This window comes from Ammospiza nelsoni, chromosome 14, assembly GCF_027579445.1.
Source record: "Ammospiza nelsoni isolate bAmmNel1 chromosome 14, bAmmNel1.pri, whole genome shotgun sequence".
NCBI classification, from domain to species: Eukaryota; Metazoa; Chordata; class Aves; order Passeriformes; family Passerellidae; genus Ammospiza; species Ammospiza nelsoni.
Genome location: NC_080646.1, coordinates 348951 through 368716, shown reverse-complemented (window position 1 = coordinate 368716; position 19766 = coordinate 348951). Strand labels below are relative to the sequence as shown.

The 19766-nt window shown below is 58.6% G+C and overlaps 2 protein-coding genes across 2 annotated transcripts in view; one reads left to right on the top strand and one right to left on the bottom strand.

The window, feature by feature from the left end:
* The first annotated feature begins 736 nt into the window (after nt 1–736).
* The window catches only part of PPIP5K1 (diphosphoinositol pentakisphosphate kinase 1), a 53044-nt gene continuing 34014 nt past the window's right edge, over nt 737–19766 (top strand). Inside the window, exons 1-9 of the mRNA XM_059482187.1 lie at nt 737–824; nt 15184–15345; nt 15610–15784; nt 16253–16448; nt 16541–16631; nt 17622–17707; nt 17943–18097; nt 19078–19179; nt 19463–19624. Coding sequence (XP_059338170.1) covers nt 15638–15784; nt 16253–16448; nt 16541–16631; nt 17622–17707; nt 17943–18097; nt 19078–19179; nt 19463–19624 — 939 coding nt within the window. The 5' untranslated portion in view covers nt 737–824; nt 15184–15345; nt 15610–15637. The remainder of the gene's footprint in view (nt 825–15183; nt 15346–15609; nt 15785–16252; nt 16449–16540; nt 16632–17621; nt 17708–17942; nt 18098–19077; nt 19180–19462; nt 19625–19766) is intronic.
* On the bottom strand, nt 1894–10958 carry CKMT1A (creatine kinase, mitochondrial 1A). The gene is made up of 9 exons (XM_059482186.1): nt 10668–10958; nt 5450–5648; nt 5019–5114; nt 4684–4905; nt 4093–4178; nt 3045–3168; nt 2780–2914; nt 2341–2466; nt 1894–2136 (listed from the first exon to the last, which is right to left on the bottom strand). Exons 1-9 carry the CDS (start codon nt 10814–10816, stop codon nt 2020–2022), a joined length of 1254 nt encoding a protein of 417 aa, XP_059338169.1. The 5' UTR covers nt 10817–10958; the 3' UTR covers nt 1894–2019.

The following is a 19766-nucleotide window of genomic DNA, read 5'->3' as shown; positions in this document are numbered from 1 at the left end:
GGCCTAGGGCTGTCCCTGCACAAAAACCGATCCTCACCGACCTAGCGCCACCTCCCTTTGCAGCGCGCCGGGCAGCTCAGGTGGGCCTCGGGGGACAATGCATCAACTGGGGAAACGTTCTCGGTACCCCGTTTCCGCCTCACCATCCGTTTCTCCTTAGAGGCCACGGGCTCCTGCCCTCGCCTTGTCGTCAGGTCCCTACCGCTGACGGCTGAGTTTTAGCAACTGCTCCCAGCATCCCCAGAGCTCGTGATTGGGGCCAGCCCTCATCAGCTCACCTCCGGTACGGGGGCAGCCGCCCGGCTTGTTTCTGGCGTGTTTGTCACCAATATTGAGCTGCATCAGCCAGTCGGCCCCAGGGCTGCGGGGACAACCCGCCCAACATCTCCGACAACATCGTCGCCATTGGGACAAAGGGCCCGGGCCCGGGCCGCCCCGGGCAGCACCGTGCGCTCCGGGCCGCCAGGGGGCGCTGCCCGCCGCCCGGGCCGCTCCTCCGGCCGGCGTGAGGCGGCGGGGCCGGGCGGTGTCCGCAGCTCGGGCCGGCGTGAGGCGGCGGGGCCGGGCGGTGTCCGCGGCCCCGGGCGGTGTCGGCAGCCCCGGGCGGTGCCCTGCCGCCCGGCTGCCTCCGCCCGTGCCGGGTTCCCGTCATCGATAATACACGCGCTCGGCATTCTTTGCGGTGTTGAGGCTGGCGCCGGCCTCGGATTAGCGCCCAGAACCGAGGCCAGCGACAGTCGGCTCCGTCTGGCGTCCAGCCCCGGCGGCCGCAGCGGGGTGAGCAGGCAGGGACCGGGCAGGGTCCCGTGCCGGGGAGGTATCAGGTGTGTCACAGGTTGTCTCGGCGGTCTGTGGGACGGGGGTCTCTGGGACTGCCGGTGTCGGAGGAAGGCTGGGAGCCGTAGCGAAAGCGAGAGCGGCGGGGGCTGGAGCCGGGCTCTGGGGCCGTACTGCGGGAGTTGCCGGAGCGAGCACTGCGGGACCTGTCGCTCGCTCCTACTCCCCGTAAGACGCAGGAATGGCTGCTTTCCTTGCCAGCCCGGGGATGCTGCTTCTGCTGGTACTGCGGTACCCCAACCCCAGTGAGTGAGCACGGGCCTCCGGGAGCGCAGCCGCCGCGGGGACATGCGTGCTCGAGGGCCGGTTCTGCTCCCTCCGCTCTAGAGCCGTTCCTCGCTACTGCACGGGCACAGGGAACGACTCCCAGCGCTGACACCCGCTCCGGTCACTGACTGGGGCATGTGCTCTGCTCAGCCACCGGTGGCTGGGAGCGGCCAGCCCCCGGATTGGGGGTCAGAGCTATGGCTCAGAGTGAGACTCCCCTTTGTCCCTGCATCCTTATCCTTGTAGCAAGCCTGCCACAAACCCGCTATGGGACATTGAGCAAGAAGCTCTGAGGGAAGGTGCAGATTGCACAGGCAGTGCAATGTTGCTCTTTCCTGCAGCCTGTGCTCCAGGACCTGCTCCAGGACAGCAAGGGTGCCATGCCCTTGAGATCCTGGTGCAGGCACTGCCCATCCCAAGTAGGCTCGCTGCAGCCCATCCAGGATCCTGAGGACCATGGGGCCCACTGGCTCCTGCTCTCCCACTGCCTGGGTGTTCAAGACACATTTCCCACTGGAGTGCCTTCATTTGCCAGATACCTTCCAGAGCGTGCTGCTCAGTGTGGGACCTGAGGCCATGCAGTGCTTCCTGGCCCTGCTGCACTGCTCCTGATACCAGCTGGGAGGTGGCCGGGGTGGATGGGATGGGGCAGGGCGTTCAGAACACATGTGTGGTGATTGTGAAGCCTTGTGATGGAGGGGAAACCCGAGTGGTGCCTCTGCAGGAGGACAGGGCTGGGAGGTCAGTGGGGTGCTGAGTGCTGGGGTAAGAAGAAGCCGGAGCCACAGCTACAGCAGCGCACGTTTATGGGGTCTGACCTGACGCGTTGTGGGTTACAGGATGCAGCACATGCTGGGCACAGAGATCGCACAAGCTAAGGGGGACCTGGGTCCCAGAGCGCTGCCGTGGTCCCGCTCAGTGCCGGAACTGCGGCAGCGGCGGCGGGATGCGGATGTCCTGCCCCTTCTCCAGCCGCCGCTCACAGTCTATCAGGTAGTTCACACCATCGATCACCAGCTGCACCAGTTCCACCTGCACAAGCACAGATGTGGTGACTGAGGGACCATCCTGGGAGCCACACCACTTGGCCACTCCCGCTGCATGCAGGGCAGGCACTGCCACTCCCAGCACCCACATGCTGGCCCCAGCACATGGCCCTGGGGCTGCATGGGCACTGTGGGCCCCTCATGCAGACACATTCCAGAACCTCCCTCCCCAGCTCTATCTGGCACCCACCTCTGACTTCCCCAGACGGTCCAGGTTCGAGATGTCAAAGACGCAGCCTTTGGCTGCAGTGTCCACACCACCCGTCCCACGCTTCTGTAGCCGGAGGTTCTCTAGGATCTTAGGGAAGCGGCTGTCCTGGTGCCCAGAGAAAGTGTCAGTGCTCAGCAGGACCAGCAACAGGGGAGTCAGGGCTCTGTGGCCGAATGCTCCCTGGTGTGGGCCCCTGCTGCTCACAGGCTCCTGTCAGTGGGGTCACCAGCCCTACCAGAGTGCTGCCCAAAGCACACCCAGGCCTCCCTGGCTAGGAATGCAGGCAGGGGCTGGACCCCACACCTCCTAGGGGAACCTGAGTGTGGCCCAGGGCTGGGTCCCATGTTGTCCTGCACCTTTGTGGCTGAGCTCCCCACAGTCCCAGCCTGGCTCACCACAAAACTGGCCATGGTAATACCTTGCTGAGCAGTGGCAGCTTGATGTGGACGCCTGCTCGCAGCCCCGTGCCCAGGTTAGAGGGGCAGGTCAGGATGTAACCCAGCCGCTCATTCCACATGAACTCCCAGCCTCGCTCCTGGATTAGCCGCTCCACCTGAGTCAGAGGCACAAGCAGTCGCTCAGCCCTGGCCAAGGCTCGCCCAGCAGAGGGCCAGCACCACAGGAGCTCTGCTTGCCCCTCTTTGCCTGTTTATGGGGCTGGCACAGCAGAAGCTGACACTCACCTCCTTTAGGCCCCGGCAGAACCGCTCAAAAACGCGCTTCATGTTGCCCCCCTTCTCCATGGAGATGATACGTGTGTGGTCCTCCTCATTGATCCAGATCAAGAAGGTCTTCTGGTGGTTGTGCCTAGGGACAGGGCAGTGTTTGGCTGTGCTGGCAGCTTGCAGAGACCCTCTGCCCACTCAACTGTGCCCCTTCTGCCCCTGCCACTGTGCTACCAGTGCTGCCCTTGGTTCCCACGTGCCGAATGCACCAGTCTGGGCAGCCAGGGGATGCTCCTGGAGACAGGCCAGTGCCCATCCACATGTATCACTGCTGCTGATGGGAGCTGTCTCCAGTGCCCTGGGCACAGACGGGTGCCAGCATGGTGGTGACCCAGCCTGGACTGGAGATGGGAGCGTGGCTCCTGCACCGTGCAGGCAGTGGGAGGGGGCTTGTGAGGCATGGAGCGTGCTCTGGAGGGCTGGGCTAGGTGCAGCTGGAGCTGGAAACCATCTGTGCCCTGGAGATGTTTTCCATGTAAAGGCACGGCGTCAGCAAGGGTGGCATGGGCGGACAAGTGTGCCGGCTGTTGCTCTGCAGGAGCGTGGGATGTTGCATGGCTGTGCAAAGATGCTGGGAGGGAGCAGTGAGATGCGGCTGTGGCAGGGCAGGTTTGGTGTCACATAGAGTGTGCAGAAGCCAGGAGGAGTGCTGGGGATTGCCCAGGGAGCAGAAGGCAATCAGAGGTTTTTGGCAGCCTTAGAGTGCAAGGTGCTGCAGGATGGTGAGAGCAGGCAGGATTGGCAGCTGGTACTGGCTCCACAGTCCCTCTTGCCAGTACAGTGCTGTGTTTATGTAGGGAACAGTAGACTGCTGACAGTGATGCACGGAGCTCCCAGGTAAGGCCACAGAACCCATGGTGAGCACGGCCCAGGGGCACTGGTGCCATGTGCTAGGGTCTGTGGCGTGGCAAACAGGGGAAACATGGGTGGCAGGGCTGAGATGGATGGAGCAGTGCGTCCCCCCCCCATTTCTGCCCTGCTGCCCATTGCCAGGGCAGAACCTCACCAGATCCCTCGGGCGTCAGGCCAGTCCCGAGCCATTCCTGCTGCTGTCAGGAGCGGGGACACCGGCTTGTCAAAGAGGAAGTGGTCCTGGAAGGAGGCAGAGTTCATGGGCTCACCCAGGCTGCATGGCTGGAGCCTGGGCACCCTCACTTGTTCCAGTACTCCCTGTCGTACTGGTCCCATCTGCCATGCAGGAGATTCACCACAGCTCTCCCAGGCAGGGCACCCAGGGGCAGGAGCCCTTGCCTTCCTGGCCTGGGAGGCAGAAGGTTGCTGGTGCATAGCCCACCCTGTGCCAGGGGCTGGTGGGGCACCAGTTGAGTGCAACAAGACTGCCTTCCTCTGGGCATGGGCAGGGAAATGGAGGCAAGAGTCAGAGGCGGCCATGAGCTGCTGGGGCCCAGTTTGGGGAGCTCCTGGCTCACAAGGGCTGAGCAGCACTGTGTTGTTGGGCTGCCTTCCTAGGGCAGGGCTCCCAGTTGAAGACAGCAGAGCTGTAAAAAGAGGATGCAACCTGCCAGAGAGGCAGGGCCAGGAAGGAGTCCTGCTCTGCATGCACCCGGGGGGCTGCTGGGGAGCTGCGCTGACTCACATCAATGAGCTGCTGCTGCTCCGACTCGGTCATCTCGCTGAGGCGGTAGTAGCGGCCCGCCAGGTCCCCGGTGAGGCCGCTCAGGGCGTCCACAGCCACCTTCTCCACCTCGCGTCTCTCGGCACGGGTGCAGGCCGGCGGCAGGCTCAGGCCGCGGATGCTGCGCCCGGTCCGGACCCGGGACGAGAGCACGTAGCGCTCATCAAACTGGCCAAACTTTATCTGGAACAGACAGGAGCCACAGGCTGTTCATGGGCGGCCCTGGGGCTGTCAGGGCCCGACCCCAAGGCCCAAGGAAGGACACCCCGTGCAGCACCGCTGTCCAGCTTCTGCACCTTTGTGCAATCCAGGTCTGTGACGTGCTTCATGGTGCGGGGGTTGTATCCGTTGTGCCGCTCCTGAATCACAGGGTCAAACAGGTCGGCAAACACCTGGAAACAAGTGGGACAATGTACAGCAGACCCAGGGCTCCATGAAGCCCCTGCCACAAGCCTGGCAGGGCCACACTGCCAGTGTGGGGGACAGTGTGTCCTGCAGTGCAACGGCAATCCACAGGGCAAGTGGAGCAGGAGGCTGCAGGGCTCCAGCAACAGCTGCTCCAAAAGAGCCCTGTGTCCTGCAGGAGCACATGGAGGCTTTCCAGGGGCCTCTCCAGCTGCTCAGGCTGGGCGAGAGGAGGTGGGCAGTAATGACCCAGGCTGCTGGTTGTACCATGGGTACTGGGATTCCTCTGGATGCTGCAGGCAAGGCTCTGGCTGCCACTCACCTCATAGGTCTCCTCATCACCAGCTACAATGCCCACAGTCTTGATGAAGGGATGGCCAGGGTTGTCGACGCCAGTCTGAATGCACTGGTCCAAGGTCCAGCCATTTGGGGTTGCCTTGTCACAGAGCCTGGCGTAGATGGCTGGTGTCAGGTTGCTGGCCATGCAGTTGTTGTGCTTCCGCAGGTCGGGGTACTCAGCGCTGTGAGAGGAGACACCAAGGAGTTCTTTGGGACCAGGGGACCCCAGCACTTGTGCCTGTGCTCCACAGAGACTCTTGGTGCAGGTGTGGGCAGGGGAGCTCAGGGAGGAGTCAAATACTCTGCTTATCCACAGCAACTGGGAGCAGGGAGGGAGTTACAGGCCTTGCTGGGCAAGGGCAGGGAGAGGCCAAACCCAGGGCTGGCACTGAACCAAGACAAGAGTCCACAGGCAAATCTGGACCAGTCCTTAGGGAGTGGCTCCTTATCAAACACACAGCAGGGCCCCAGAGCGGGAGAACCTGCTGGGTGAGCAGTGGGGCCACGTGAGCCCATCCCCACACTGAGCTGCCAGGGCAGCTGGGCTGCAGAGTGGGGTCCCACTCCCCTTGTCCTCCCTGGGGCTGCCCTGATGCCAGCTCAAATGGAAAGAGGCTGCTCCTGGTCTGCTGATGCAGTGGGCAGGGGAGGGAGGACATGCAGTCTGCAGGGTCCTGGCTTGCTTGACCCCTGGACCCCTGCCCCCCGGATGCTGTGGGGCAGGAGATTGGCTGACCCTGATCTGCAGCCAGTGGGAACAGCACAGTCCCAGTGCAGTTTATTGTATTAGGGGGATGCTTTCCTCTAATCAGCTTAGAGGGAGGCTGTCTCTTGACCTCATTCCCACTTTAGACAGACTTTGTACTTGTTCTGCACTCACAGGGAAATTGGCAGGGCAGGACCCGCTGGCCTTGGCCAGTCTCTCTGGAGGGTGCCTCCACTCACCTTAGTGGGACGGGACCGGCCCTTGTCAGCCCAGGAGACCACACTGGTGGCTGGAGGGGGTCCTGCATTCCTGGGGACGCCCTTCTGAGAGATGCTGCTTTGGGGGTGACATAGCTTGGGCTGGGGGTCCGTGTGGAAGGAAAGGTGCCTGGGCTGGCACAGGTCTGGTCGTTGGAAGCAAGTCAGGCATCAGCACTAGCAGCGAGTCCTGGCACCCCCTGTGCTCGCTCCTGCGCTTGTGCTGAGTGCTCACACTGGGCATTGGCTGTGCTGCCAGCACCAATCCTGTGCTGCAATGCAGAGCCCTGTGGCTGCCACTGCCTCCTCCCCTGTGTCTGCAGGCCAAGGAATGTGGCCCTTCGCCCACAGCTTGGCTACTGCTCATGGCTTCCTGTGCTGTGCAGAAACAAAGGGAGCTAGGGCTTCCAGTGCATTGTGTGGGGAAGCACTAGCACTGCTGCCTGGACCAGCAGAAGGAGGCATTTGCTCCAGACAAGAACTGGTCCCAGGGTTGAGGGGGCTGAGGGCTGCTCCCAGCCCACACACACACACCTGTGCCCTGTTGAAATGATCCAGACAAGAAGCTGACGTGCCATGCATGGGATGCAGCCTACCCTGGCCTCCCTCACTGCTTCTGCCCCTGTCATCTGCTGGCCACAGTCTCCCCTGAGTGACATGCTTGTAAAAAAAGCATTTGCTGATCAGAATGGGACCCTTGGGCAGGTTCCTCCACTGCTCCAGCATGGTCATGCTGCTGGGCATGCCGGGACCACTTGCTGTGCTTTCTGTGTCACAGAGGATGCCCGGGAGCAGTAGAGGTCCCCAAGGAAAGCCAGCTTACTCCCAGCAGGCAGGAGAATGCTACAGGTTGAAGCATGCTGTCTGCCACAGCTGTCTACACCTTCCCTGAGGTGCTCAGCATGCAAACCGTGGGACTCCAGGCTCCTGCCTGCAGGTGCTGTGCCTGCTGCAGAGCTGACTGAGCACCTGGTTGGAGTGCACCCACCCCAAACAGCCCCAGACCACAGCCAGCAAACTGGGGCAACCTCTCTTCAGCTTTTCTAGAGCACCTGAACTCGGATGGGTGTTGCCAGGAGCAGCTGGGTAATGCTGGGGTGAAGGTCCTGAGCACCTGGCGCTGTGCTCGCCGTGGTGCCACAGAGCTGCTGGGGGAGGCTGTATCCAGGCTGCCACTGGAGGGCTCTGGCAGTGGCACCACGCTCCCACCATGTGCTCAGGGTGTCCACGAGTCCTCTGGCATAGTGTAAGGATGATGCTGCACCCAGGCTGCTTTGACCCCTTGGGTTTGGTCCCCAAGGCTGGTTTTAAAATTATGACCATTTCAGCACCATCTATTTTGTTCCCACAAAAATTTTTTTTTGTGCCACAGCACCAAGTGATATCTTAAAAGTCTTTTCCAAGCCCAGTGATTCCATGATTGCACGGTTCTGTGGTACTGTGGCTCCTGCCCAGCTGCAGAGGCTGGAGGCGAGGATGTGTGCCAGCAGTGCAGCTCAGCCCTGGCGCCCACGCTGTCCTGTGCTCACCTCAGCCTGCCGTCCTGCCCCTGACCTCGGGCTGCAGCTGCCCTCTCTGCCCTTGAGCAGGCAGGTGCCTGACCCAGAGCAGACCTGCTCAGCAGCCAGCAGGGATTATTGCTCCATTGTCCACTGACTGGGCAGCTTCTCCACAAGTGACAACCACCTGCACCTCCCCACAGCTCTTCACCTCTAATGTGGCAGCCGCCAGTGCCCTTCCTGGCATCACCGGCCTGAGGAGCCCAGGCAGTCGCAGGCACACGTGGCCTCTGGAGAGGTGTGGGGGTGTGTGGGGTGAGCAGCAGAGCCTGTGTCATGGCATGGAACTGGCAGCTGGCAGGCAGCCAAGCACGAGGCTTGCTTACGCAGGGAGGAAGGGGCTTTGCAGGGAGCCCCATCGTGGTGGCCCAAATGACGGGCCATGCCTATCACAGGACCCCCGTGACAGAAGGCAGGGGTGGCAGTGCCTGTGCCCTCCCAGCGTGGCCATCCATACCACAGGGTCTCTGAAAGGAGGCTGCAGAGTGTTGCTCAGACCCCTCAGGGCTGCCGCCAATGTCTCTCGGTTTTTAACTTAGAGATTGGAGGGGCAAAATCCTCGGGCAAGTCAGCTGCCGAGTGAGGGATTGCAGCTCACTCCTAGGGTTCCATCCAGGTGCTTTTCAAGTGTCAGCACTGTCACAAAACGATTCCTAACGGAACAGAACCCCCCAGGAAGCTCATTTTAGAGCTTCTCAGCCACAGCCTCACCTTGACTTCATCCCCTCCTGACCTATGTCTGTGTCTCTGCAGTTGTTCGGAAAGCAGGAAAACATCCCCCTCTTGGGAGGTAAATAATCAATAACATCCGGCCTTTGTAATTCTATTAACTCAGTCAATTTCTGTCCCCGATTTTCTGTAGCCCAACGCAGCTTGCCAGAGCCCCAGTGCCAGCTCCTTGCGAGCCCTCCACATGCCCAGGGTTCCCAGTCTGCAATGCAGCACAGCAACACACCACTCTGACTGTCGGCATTTGGTGCAGGGATGGCAGCAGCTGCTGGTGTTCAGAGCAGCAACGTGCTGCCTCCTTCCCACCCTGCTCCTTCCCTGTGCACAGTCTCTGCTGGTGTTGGGATGGGCAGGAAAACTCACTCCTCGTTTTCCTGGCCTGCCTCTAGGATGTGCTAAGCCAAGCAGCTGTTGCCAGCACAAGGACTGGCTGGTGGCCACCACATCCCTCTCCCCTTCTGGCCCTTGCCCCGTTCCCACTGTGCCTAGCCCTTGTGAGGCACAGGTAGTTACTGTGCCCAGTCCTGTGTGGCACCGTGCTGCTCTATGGTCCTCAGGGCTGGCCGCACAAACACTGGGCAGGACAAGCCTCTGTCTCCTCCACCCCACTTGCCATGGCAAGCCATGGTGAGTGGAACCATGAGAATGTGAGGCACTTGGCCCTCCTGGGGCAACAAAGAGCCGTTTGGAGGGGAGTGATGTGAAAGCTTCTGGTCTAGAGCTTGAACCTTAGCATTGTGCTGCAGCTGTGACACTTATCTGGCTTAAGGGATCAGGCGCTGGGTGTGCAAATAGAGCCAGGGCTCTTGCAGAGCCAGCATTACCTCAAAAGCACCCCTAAGCCAGCCTGTGGCTGTGTATGTGCCCACTTGGCCCAGCTCAACCCTGTGCCCACCTCCCACAACTCCTGACTGCACATCTCATTGTCATCCAAAATCCACACATGGGGCTGTTTGCTCAGCATCCACAGGCCCCTCCAGCTCTCCCTTTAAAAACTGGCCCAGAGAGGGAAGAGGCAGGACCTGCCAGCAAAGCTTTTCTTTTCAATAGAGGAGTCCCTGTCCCAAAGGGAGGCACGTGGGAAGGCTGGTACAGCCAGATGAGGTCGGGCCAGGGGGCTGCTCTGACACCAGCTCCCACAGTTAGAAATCCTCGGTGTTCTGCCAGCAGGACAAAATGGACCCTTTGCTCCATCCCGTTCCTACCAAGACATTGGCAAAGTCTCCCTGGCTTCTCTTGGGCCGAGCCTGGGGTATGTCCCCACTGGCACTGGCGGTCCCAGCACTGCTGTCTCCCAAACAACCCCAATCTCTGCCCTCCAGTCATCGCGGGAAGTCCCCCGGGACCCCAATCGTACTGTCAAGCATTTGTCCCCTCCCGCTCCCCCATGTCCCCGGCTGCAGCGGCTCGTCCTGGTACTCTGGAACCACCCAGGGCAGCTGGCAGCTCGGGGCTCCCTGCCCGGACCGCAGCGCCCCGAGCCAACCCCCGGACACGGGAATGTGCCCGGGCGGCCCCCGCAGCCCTCACAGCCCCTGCCGGCGCGGGTCCCGCCAAGGAGGCCCGCGGCAACCCCGAGGAACCCCGCAGAGCCGGGACCCGCGCTCCCTGGTCCCTGCGGGACCGCACCCGGCCCGCGGCTGTGCCGGTGTCCTTGTGCGCCTCGGGGACCGGCGGGGCCGGTGACCAGCAGCCCGAGGTTGATCCATCCAACGCGGCTGAGCCCCTGCGGCCGCTCCGTCCCCCTCCCGGCCCGGGGCCCCGGGGCCGGTTCAGGGCCTCCCGGTCCTTCCCGCCGTGGACGAGCGGCGTCCATCGCGCCGTCCCCACGAGCTGCCCCGGGACCCGCCGCCCAGGCTCGAGCCGGGGGGCGGCCGCCGCGCCCGCCCCCGGTGCCGGTGCCGCAGGGATCGTCCCCGCCCGTGCGCCCTCGTCGCCCGCGCGCATTACCTGGGCGGGTATCGCCGACGCTGACGGTCGCCCGCGCTGACCGAGTCCCGGGCGAGTAGGAAGCCGGCGGCGAGAGAGCCGGCGCCCACCATGGCCAGGAGGCCGGCGGAGCGGCGAGAGGAAAGAGCGCGGGCGAAGGTGCTGGCCATGTCGGAGCGGCGGAGCAAGCGCGCCGGGGCGGACAGCGGACGTGAGGGGAATGGGAACGGGAATGGGAATGGGAACGGGAGCGGCGGCGGGGCGCGCGGGGGCGGGGAGCCGGCGGGGCACGGGGGGGCCTAGCGGCACCGCCACCTGCTTGGCTGCCCCGCCCCGCCCCGCCCCATCGAGGCTGCCGCCGCTTTCAGCACCGCTCGCCGGACAGCGCCGGAGGGGCGGCTGCGCCGAGACCGGCCGGCTCCACACCTGGACCCGCTCCTCGGAGCCCCTCGCCGCGCCCTGGGGCGGGTCGGCGCCGCCGGGTCAAAGTTCGTCCACCTGAAGCCGGGAGCGGCGACCGCGGCTCCTCGACGGGATGCGGCCCGCGATGGGTCGCGGGGTCGGGGGGCCTGTTCTCGCCGGTCACCAGCCCTCCCGCAGTGCCCGCCACACCGACGGGGCCGCACCGGTGGGCCCCGGAAGTGCGCTGCGTTCGCTACCGCAGAACCCCGAGGGACGGGAGCTGCTGGCGCAGACTTGCGCTGCTCTGGGACACGGGAAGCGGCCGCCCGGTAGAACCGTGCGCCCAGCCCGGTACGGCCGCTGCGGCCGCCTGTCCCCCCGGTGCAGGCGCGCGCCTGCCGTTACAGCACGGGCCCGGCGTGGGGCCCGCGCCCACGTGCGCCCGGCCGCGCCGCATCTCCCGCAGCCGCCGCCAGGCGGCGCCATGCCGTGCCCGCTCGCGTCCCGGCCGGCCCGCCTCCTCCGCGCCGATTGGCTGCCTACGGCCGTCAGCAGACGGTGATTGGCCAGCGGCAGAGCCCGCAGCGCAGGGTGCGCTCGGAGGCCGCAGGTGAGCGGAGCGAAATGGCGGCGCCTGGCGTGGCGCCCCCTGCTGCCGCCGGGGGGGCAGGGGCGGCCGAGGGGCCGGGGCCGGGGAGCGAAGTGAAGCAAAGCGCAAGGCGGGGAGGGGTAGGGCGGCCGATCGCGCCGCTGCTGGGCCCTGTTTGTTGGCGGCTGTCGGGGAGCGCCAGGTGGGCGGCAGCGGCGGCTCCACGGCGAGACGCGGCCCGGTCCCGTGCCGCCCCCCCGGCTCGCCGCCGCTCGCCTGTGCCCGCCGGGCCCGGGTCCGGCCTCGGGCGGCGCGGCAGCTCCGCCCGACTCGGGCGCAGCGCCGGGCCAGGCTCGTCCAGGCCGCTCGGGGCCTGTGCGTGCCGGCGCGGGGCTGGTGCCTGCCCGCTGTCCGGGCAGCGGCGGCTCGCCCTTTGCGGGGCTGCTTGAGGTCGCGCCGCTCTCCGGGCCCGGTCCTGGCTCCCGCCTGTGCCTCTGCCCCGCTCTCCGGGGCCGCTATCTCTCCCGAGCCTGGCGGGCCGGTGTTTGTGAAGCCGCCAGGGTGTGCGCGGGGTAGAGCGGCGGCAGCCCCCCGCAGTAAACCCTCAGTGACAGCGGCCGTGTCGGAGGAGTTCCCGGTGCTGAGGAGTTTCACGCTCTACAGGTCCCACGAGTGTGATTAAATATTTCGTTACGAGCAGCGTCAGACGCGGCGGGGCCTCGCCGCCGTGCGCACGCACCGCTCGGTGTGCGGGGCAAACCGAGGGGCTGCCCGGGGCTGCCTCCGCTCCGCCCTCCGCGCTCGCAGCCCGCGGGGCGTTCGGCTCCCCGGCAGCGCTGCTGGCATCCGCCGGGCACCGCTGCGCCTGCCTGCCTGTGAACACGCCTGTACTACCAGAACAGAGGCATTGCCCTGATACTACATGTCCAAATAGTTTTAATTATTAGCCCTAGGATAGGTGATGTTTGTGTTCTGAAGCAATAAAGTGCCCATGAGAGGAGCACAGCTTTCACCATTTTAAAGAATGGAATTAACCTTAGTGCAAGCAGCCCTTGTAACAGTGGAAGTAACTCTCCGTGTGTCACTGGTCATGCAGAGGTGTATTAGTGGTCATGCATGCAAAGGTACTTCACTGCTCAGGGCCTAAGCTTTCAGGGTTGGTTTTTTTTGGTCTGGTTGGTTGGTTGTAGGGCCGTCAGTGGTTTCAGATAGTTCTACAAGACATTGTCAGCATAAGTGTTTTAAAATGCCAGCTGTGTGTATTTTTAGAAGTCGTGATCCTGCATGTACTTGACCTGGCTTGGCTAGGCTGTGGGTCTCTAAGTTGGATCATGCTTTCAGGCTTTTTGCTTGCCAGGGTAATCCCAAATTCCTGCCACTGGCAGTGGTATAAGTCACGTTCCTGTCTGTCAGCCCAGCACTACAGGCACTGCACCTGCATCTGCACCTCGTGTTTAAAAAATGAAATGAAACAAAACCCTGACATGCAAGCCCACTCTTTGATTGGTTAATGCCACGCTGAGTACAAAATACAAGACCTAATCACATATTCTCACCTTAAATGCCTGGTACCTCAGAAGCAGGGCACAAAGAATTTCTTTACTCTATTAGCACCCTTATCTGAACAGCACCAGAATGATCTGCTGGGGAAGAGGAAAACAATTTCCTATATGGTTTCTTATCTCTAATACAGCGCAGTCCAGGGAGCTGAAACAGTCCCAGGCCATCAGAGGCAAGGTCTGTGGCTCCATTTAGGGTTGTGTGTCAGCAGATTTGGATTGCTGATGGGGTAATTTTGGTAACCTTTGGTATGACTGTGCAGCAGATCACAGCTGCCCTTCTTGCAAGTGCAGCAGGAAAGTCTCCGGGTGTAGCGACTGGCATGTAGTTTTTCCTGTGTGAAAAGTGTGGGCTGTGTGCTGTGCAGGACCCTGTAAGGGTTCTGTGATGGCATTGCCACCCTGCTGGCATATGGGCCCTGTGCCAGTTCAACACTAGAGCTGGCTCAGGTATGGTGGGCAAACTTCCTGTCACTGTCCTTAGATACCAGAATAGAACTCCGCTCGCCTGTGTCTATTTAAGAGCAACAGTCTGAGTTTTTAATGCCTTAGTTGTGCCTGTAGCTAAAAGTTCTGTTCATCAAGAGTCTGTAGTTGTTTGGTATAAGTCTATGGTAAGGAATGTACTTTTAAGAAAAACTAGAAGAAGGTTCCAGTTAACCCTCCCCTCACACCTGAAATCATGAGGCTTTCCTTATTAACATCATGGGCACACCTGTGCTATCAGTGGCTGTCAGCTTCAGTGAGGCTCTGAGGTTTTACTTGATGTGAGTATGATGTGTCACGGCCTTGAAACAGAGCTACAGAGCAAGGAAGAGGCTTTGTCTGTGGGGTAGGAGGAGGAATATAGAGAAGTTGTTGCTTTCTGAGTTCTTGGGGCAAAGGTTTTCCTGCTGCTTATCTGTTTTTTTTCCAGGAGGGAGGGGAGATTAAGGGATTGGAGAAAATAACCCTCTACCTCCTTCTGCTTGGTTTGCTTCACTTCATTAAATCATCAGCCTTCAAGCTGATGGTATACCTGCCAGGGGTTCATTCTGCACTGGTATGCTGAGGCAGCAGGACACAGGCGTGAGAACAGTTCCTGAGTATGTTGGGAATGCTACTCTTGTCCTCCCCTGGAGATAGCAGGGCTATGTGGAGTGCACAGTAAATGCCTCTAGAGCCTGGTCTGCCAGCCCTGTTCCTCCCACTAGCAGCGAGCACTGATGGTGAGTATCAGCTCTGACTCGTGCTGCTCCAGGTGTTTCAGTGCCAGGTGTGTGCTGTACTTTGAGGGTTTTGTGGCAGCAGCAGCACTGGGCTTGGTGCATGGGACTGGGATGGAGGAGATCGTCCTTGGTGTGGTATGTACAAAGTCCAGGCTTGCTGTGTCCCCTTGTGTGGTTTCTGTTGGGTCGATGTCTGCTCCCCCAGTGGATCCTTAAGCAGGAGGAATGCTTTTGGCTACTTTATAATAAGGAAAAGCACAGTGAAAGACGCCTGCTTGACGCTGGGTGGAGCTTAGGCCAACGGTGAACAGCTGTGTCCTTGGCATGGCTAGGTCAGTTGAATGGTGTGTTCAGACTCTGTCTCCTCTGAGGCTGCTCTTGTAGGTGACACTGGAGGACATGATCCTTTCCTGGTGTTTCTAACTCATAGCATATATTCAGCAGCTGGTCAAAGGAGGTGATTGTTCCATTCTGCACTGGTCACAGCACTAAGCCTGTCTAAGTTGAAGAAGCCTGTGGACAATGCTCTCTGGCACATGGTGGGGTTTTTGGGATGTCTGCACAGGGCCAGGAGCTGGACTCAGTCCTGATGGATCCCTTCCAACTTGGTGTATTCTGTGTTTCTGTGCCAGCTTGCAAACCCAGACATCCTGACCTGTTACCCAAACTGTTGCTGATGCTCCCTCTGTGTCGTCTTTCCCTGCCATAGAGTTTTCACTTGTTTTTCCTCCTCCCTGCAAACTCCTTCACCTCTCAAACTGTTCTCCCTGTTACTGTAGGTCTTCTTGAGCTGAAAGGATGAAAATTGGCAATTGGAAAATCACTGTCACTGACCTGAGCTTTATCCTGACTTCTGGAGTCCCAGTTGATATTGTTGGGCATATGAGTCTGCAAGAGTGTCCCCTGTCCATGGTTTAGGCAGCGGTTGGACATGCATCACTGTAAGGGTTACATGATTTCAGTGCTGGTGGTAACACTTTCCCAGTGCGAGAGGGTTAATTGCAAAATGGAGCTGCTTATCTAAATTGATCCAGAATTCCAAATCCCCTCCCACACTGAGAATGTCTTCTTGTTCCCCGTTTTTGTGCTGGGCAGCACTGTCCCTGGGTTCCCTCATGCTGGCTCAGTCCCTGCCCTCCCCACATCGTTTGCTTCACCGTGCAGCTGCCTCTGACCCCTCTCCCTTTTGCACTCTGTGATTCCAGAGCGGGATGGTCGCCCACCAAAGCTGCAATGTCGTCCCTGACGACCTCCAGTGAGGGAGAGAACTCTGCTCCCAGGTTTGTTCTTGGTTCCAGAGATGATGAGACAGAATTTCTGGGATCAAACATGAAGACAGACGAAACTGATTTCTTTGAAGATGACGAAGAGGAGGAGTCGGTAAGGAGGTCCCAGCATTCTGGGCTGGAGCACCTGTGTGGGATCCCTGGGTCTCAGCCAGGTTTTGCATGGTTACTGCTGGGGCTGCAGGTAGTTGGGACTGCAGGGGACACGGCAGTGGCATTGATGACAGGACACATTACATCATGCTGCTATACTCACTGCCTCGGGAAATCCAGCTTTTTTGCTTGCAGATCTGATTTGAGAAAACTAGATGATTCCTTTGTTCTAGAGACTTAACCTCACACTCCTGTAAGTCTTTCTGTTTCACCAGGGAAATTTTTGGGGAAAACTCTGGCATGTGTGAAAAGGGCAAAGGTGTCTCTGCAGAGAGGAAACATTCATTTTTTCTATAACCTCCAGGAGCAGGATGCAGAAAAAATGATCTCTAGCTCCTGACTGCTTTTGGCCCCTATTCAGTGTTATATTAAATGCTACTAAACTGATCTCTGTCTTCCTCTCTGTCAGCCTCCGGAACGGCAGATCGTGGTGGGAATCTGTGCCATGACCAAAAAGTCCAAGTCAAAGCCCATGACACAGATTCTGGAACGTCTGTGTAAGTTTGAGTACATCACAGTGGTGATCATGGGGGAAGACGTTATTCTGAATGAACCGGTAGAAAACTGGCCCTCTTGTGACTGCCTGATATCCTTCCACTCCAAAGGTAACACATCTCTAGCAGTCCTTAGCCTGCTTGAGCTGTGGGCAAGGGATTTTCCTTTCAGCCCTCCCCTCTGTCCTCACCCTGTATTTCAGGATTCCCCCTGGATAAGGCAGTTGCTTATGCCAAGCTGTGCAAACCATTTCTGATCAACGACCTTGATATGCAGTACTACATCCAGGACAGGTGGGTGTCTGTGAGACACTAAAGCCCTTTCCCTCTTCCTCTGATTCTTCTCAGCATGCTGTGGAATTCTAATTTTTCTGATCACAAAGGAGTGAGATGAGGAGGAAGGGGACCTTAGCAGTGGCTTTTTGGGGTTTCTCTAAAGCGTGGAGGGGAATGGCTTTGAGGGTAAAACCATTGAGACCATATAAAATCATGCTTTGTTTTCTGGTGTAAATGTCCTGTAAGGAGTGGCTGGGAGGTAGGGAGTGGAAGAGTTCTCACAGAACAAGGCTGCCACGACTAAAGCAAAAAGACTAGTGTCTAAGCAGGAGAGCTGAATGGTGAGATGGGGCTCTGGGTCAGAAATTGGGAGCAAGGTTGGGTCAGAATCTGTGCAACCTGTGTTGTTCAGACACGTGAGGTTTCTCAGTCATCTGTTGGTAGAGGCCACTGGCAGCCGTGTACTTGGGCCCTTATAGCCAGGCTGCTTTGGCTGTGTGTGAGTAGGGCTCCTAACAGATCCTAAACCTCCTGCCCTGTCTTTGGGGTGGCGAGCAGTGTTATGTGGGTGCTGGCAGGCATCCCAAGGTGTAACTAGTGAAAGAACTGGGATTTGCCCCTTGGCACAAGATGAAAGAAGGCTCCTGCTGCTTCTGCCAGGCCTGGGCACCGGACAGCTTGGCATGACAGGGCACTCTCCAACAGGATGGGTCTGGGCAGGTGGTGTGTACTGGGTGTGCTGCTGTGCTTTGGGCACATGCTAATAATTGAGCATCCATGTTTAGGCCAGGTAGAAATTTACTGTGGGCCATCTGTATCCAGAGCAGGACTGCAGCAAACCCTGTAGCCTGTGGGACTCGGCCAGAGAGCATGTGCTACAAGTACCTGCAGTCTTGATGCTTATTTGTGTTCATCTGACTGTGTTTCTCATCAGTGGGAGTGAAGTCTTTCCCTTGGTGTGTACTGAGGACCTTCTAAACTCTTCTGATGCTCTTGTGTCCTCTACAGGCGTGAAGTGTATCGGATCCTTCAGGAAGAGGGAATAGACCTGCCCCGCTATGCTGTGCTCAATCGAGATCCTGACCGACCAGAAGGTCAGTGTCCAACTTCTGCTGAAAGCCATTTCCCCAGGCTCTGCTGTTTAGGATAGTCTGCAGAGGACAGATACTGGCAGTCACCTCAAAGAGGTCTGGCTCCTAAGTCTCCCGGGTTTTTCTCGTGAGCAAAGGTCGCAGCACAAAACCGACTGATGGGCCTGGAAGGGGCTGTGGCTCTGCACTGGGACTGTGTCACCTTTCCCGATGTGCTGCTGCTGTGCTTTGTCTTCAGAGTGCAACTTGGTGGAAGGAGAGGACCACGTGGAGGTAAATGGAGCTGTGTTCCCAAAGCCATTTGTAGAGAAGCCAGTCAGTGCTGAAGACCACAATGTGTATATTTACTACCCGACATCAGCAGGTGGGGGCAGCCAGCGGCTCTTCCGCAAGGTGAGGAGGGGTCTCCAGGGCTGCTCTTGGAACCAGTAGATCTGAGACTCGTGTGGCTTCAGGAGGGAGTGTTGAGGCAGGCGAAGGGCAAAGGAGGGTTTTGTGTGGGGGAACTTTAGACCTTCTTAGAACTTTGAGTTCAAGTGCATCTACCTGGGAACCACAAAAGGACGTATTTTAGTGGTAGTGCTGACTTCACTTTCCCCATCCTCTTGGTGACATTTATCCTGTAGTCATGGAGCACTGTGTCCCTTTCTGAATTGCATGCTGATTTCTCCTGGGTTTATCACGATGAATTTTTCTAAAAACCTACATTCCTTTCATTTAACATCATTCTTTCCCTTCCCATTTACTGTAGCTTGCACACGTGATAAAAGCAGCATTTATTCCTAGATTTCACAGGAAATCTGCCCTTACTCATGTCCCCCACTTTTCCAGTGAACAGTAATAGGTGTGATGTATTTTTTTCCAATCAGATACATGTCTGGCATGAATAAACCTAAAATGATTGTTCCCTTAGGTAAGATACAGGTATGCCTCTTGAGTCTGTATCCAAAGCCTTACTACAGAAGAAAACAACATTATCCTTGATGTTGATAAAATCAGTCATGGTTCTAGAAGGAAATGAAATTATCACCTGTTATAATTTATTTTCATTTGCATGTTAGTTGGGCTCCTTACCTTGTAGTATTTTTTCACTTTTTTTTTGTTCCATGTCCTTGAAGTGATTGGAGACAAATTAATGGTCTATAATAGCTTTTCTCCTCTTTAAAACCTGGAAAATGACATACGTGCTGCCTGCATTCTGGTGTCTTTTGTCCTCCATAAATAAGTGTGCTGTAACATCTGGGGAGCCTGAGATGCTGATCCATTAAGTCTGCTAAATTCCCTACTTACGGGATGAAACTTCTGCTTTTCTGCTTCCATCTAAGAAAAGGATCCCCGCGCTCTTCCCTGAGGTGTTTATTCTGTGCTTTCAGATTGGAAGCCGGAGCAGTGTGTACTCCCCAGAGAGCAGTGTGAGGAAGACAGGCTCCTACATTTACGAGGAGTTCATGCCTACGGATGGCACTGATGTAAAGGTGAGGAAAAGCCTGGCATGGTGCTTTCCTTTGTCAGGCTTGGGGAAGCTGAAAGTTCAGCTGTTCTGCTTAGTCCTACATAGGCTGTGGAATGTGTGTTCAGGCTTTGAGGTGCTGACTGCACAGTTTGACCCCCAAAGTGGGGAGTGGGTGCTCTGTGGATCACGCCAGGAGGAATGTGTGAGACCATCTCATCTCCTTTTCTGCGTCTGCAGCAGGAATACCTGCTGGAAGCTGCAGTTAGTCGTGGTGGCTGTGTCAGGTGTGCTCACTCTCATTGCAGGTGTACACCGTGGGGCCGGACTATGCCCATGCAGAGGCTCGCAAATCCCCTGCTTTGGACGGGAAGGTGGAGCGGGACAGCGAGGGGAAGGAGATTCGCTACCCGGTCATGCTGACTGCCATGGAGAAACTCGTTGCCCGTAAAGTCTGCGTAGCCTTTAAGGTCTGTGTTTTCTTTCCTGTGCAAGCAGGACTCCACAAATGTCTGATATGTGTCAGGATTGGGATTAAAATTTGTCATCCTGGCATGTCTCAGGCAATCCTCCGTGCCTGGTGCCAGTTGTTGGTCCTGCTGGCTGTGGCAC

Bases quoted from the DNA above. Each gene is read 5' to 3' on its own strand.
- CKMT1A (XM_059482186.1), bottom strand. From the start codon at position 10,816: ATGGCCAGCACCTTCGCCCGCGCTCTTTCCTCTCGCCGCTCCGCCGGC. The intron at 5,649-10,667 runs GTAATGCGCGCG...CTCCTCTCACAG, and splicing joins CGTCGGCGATACCCGCCCAG to CGCTGAGTACCCCGACCTGC. The intron at 2,137-2,340 runs GTGGGTGCCAGA...GTGCTTGTGCAG, and splicing joins ACCGTCTGGGGAAGTCAGAG to GTGGAACTGGTGCAGCTGGT.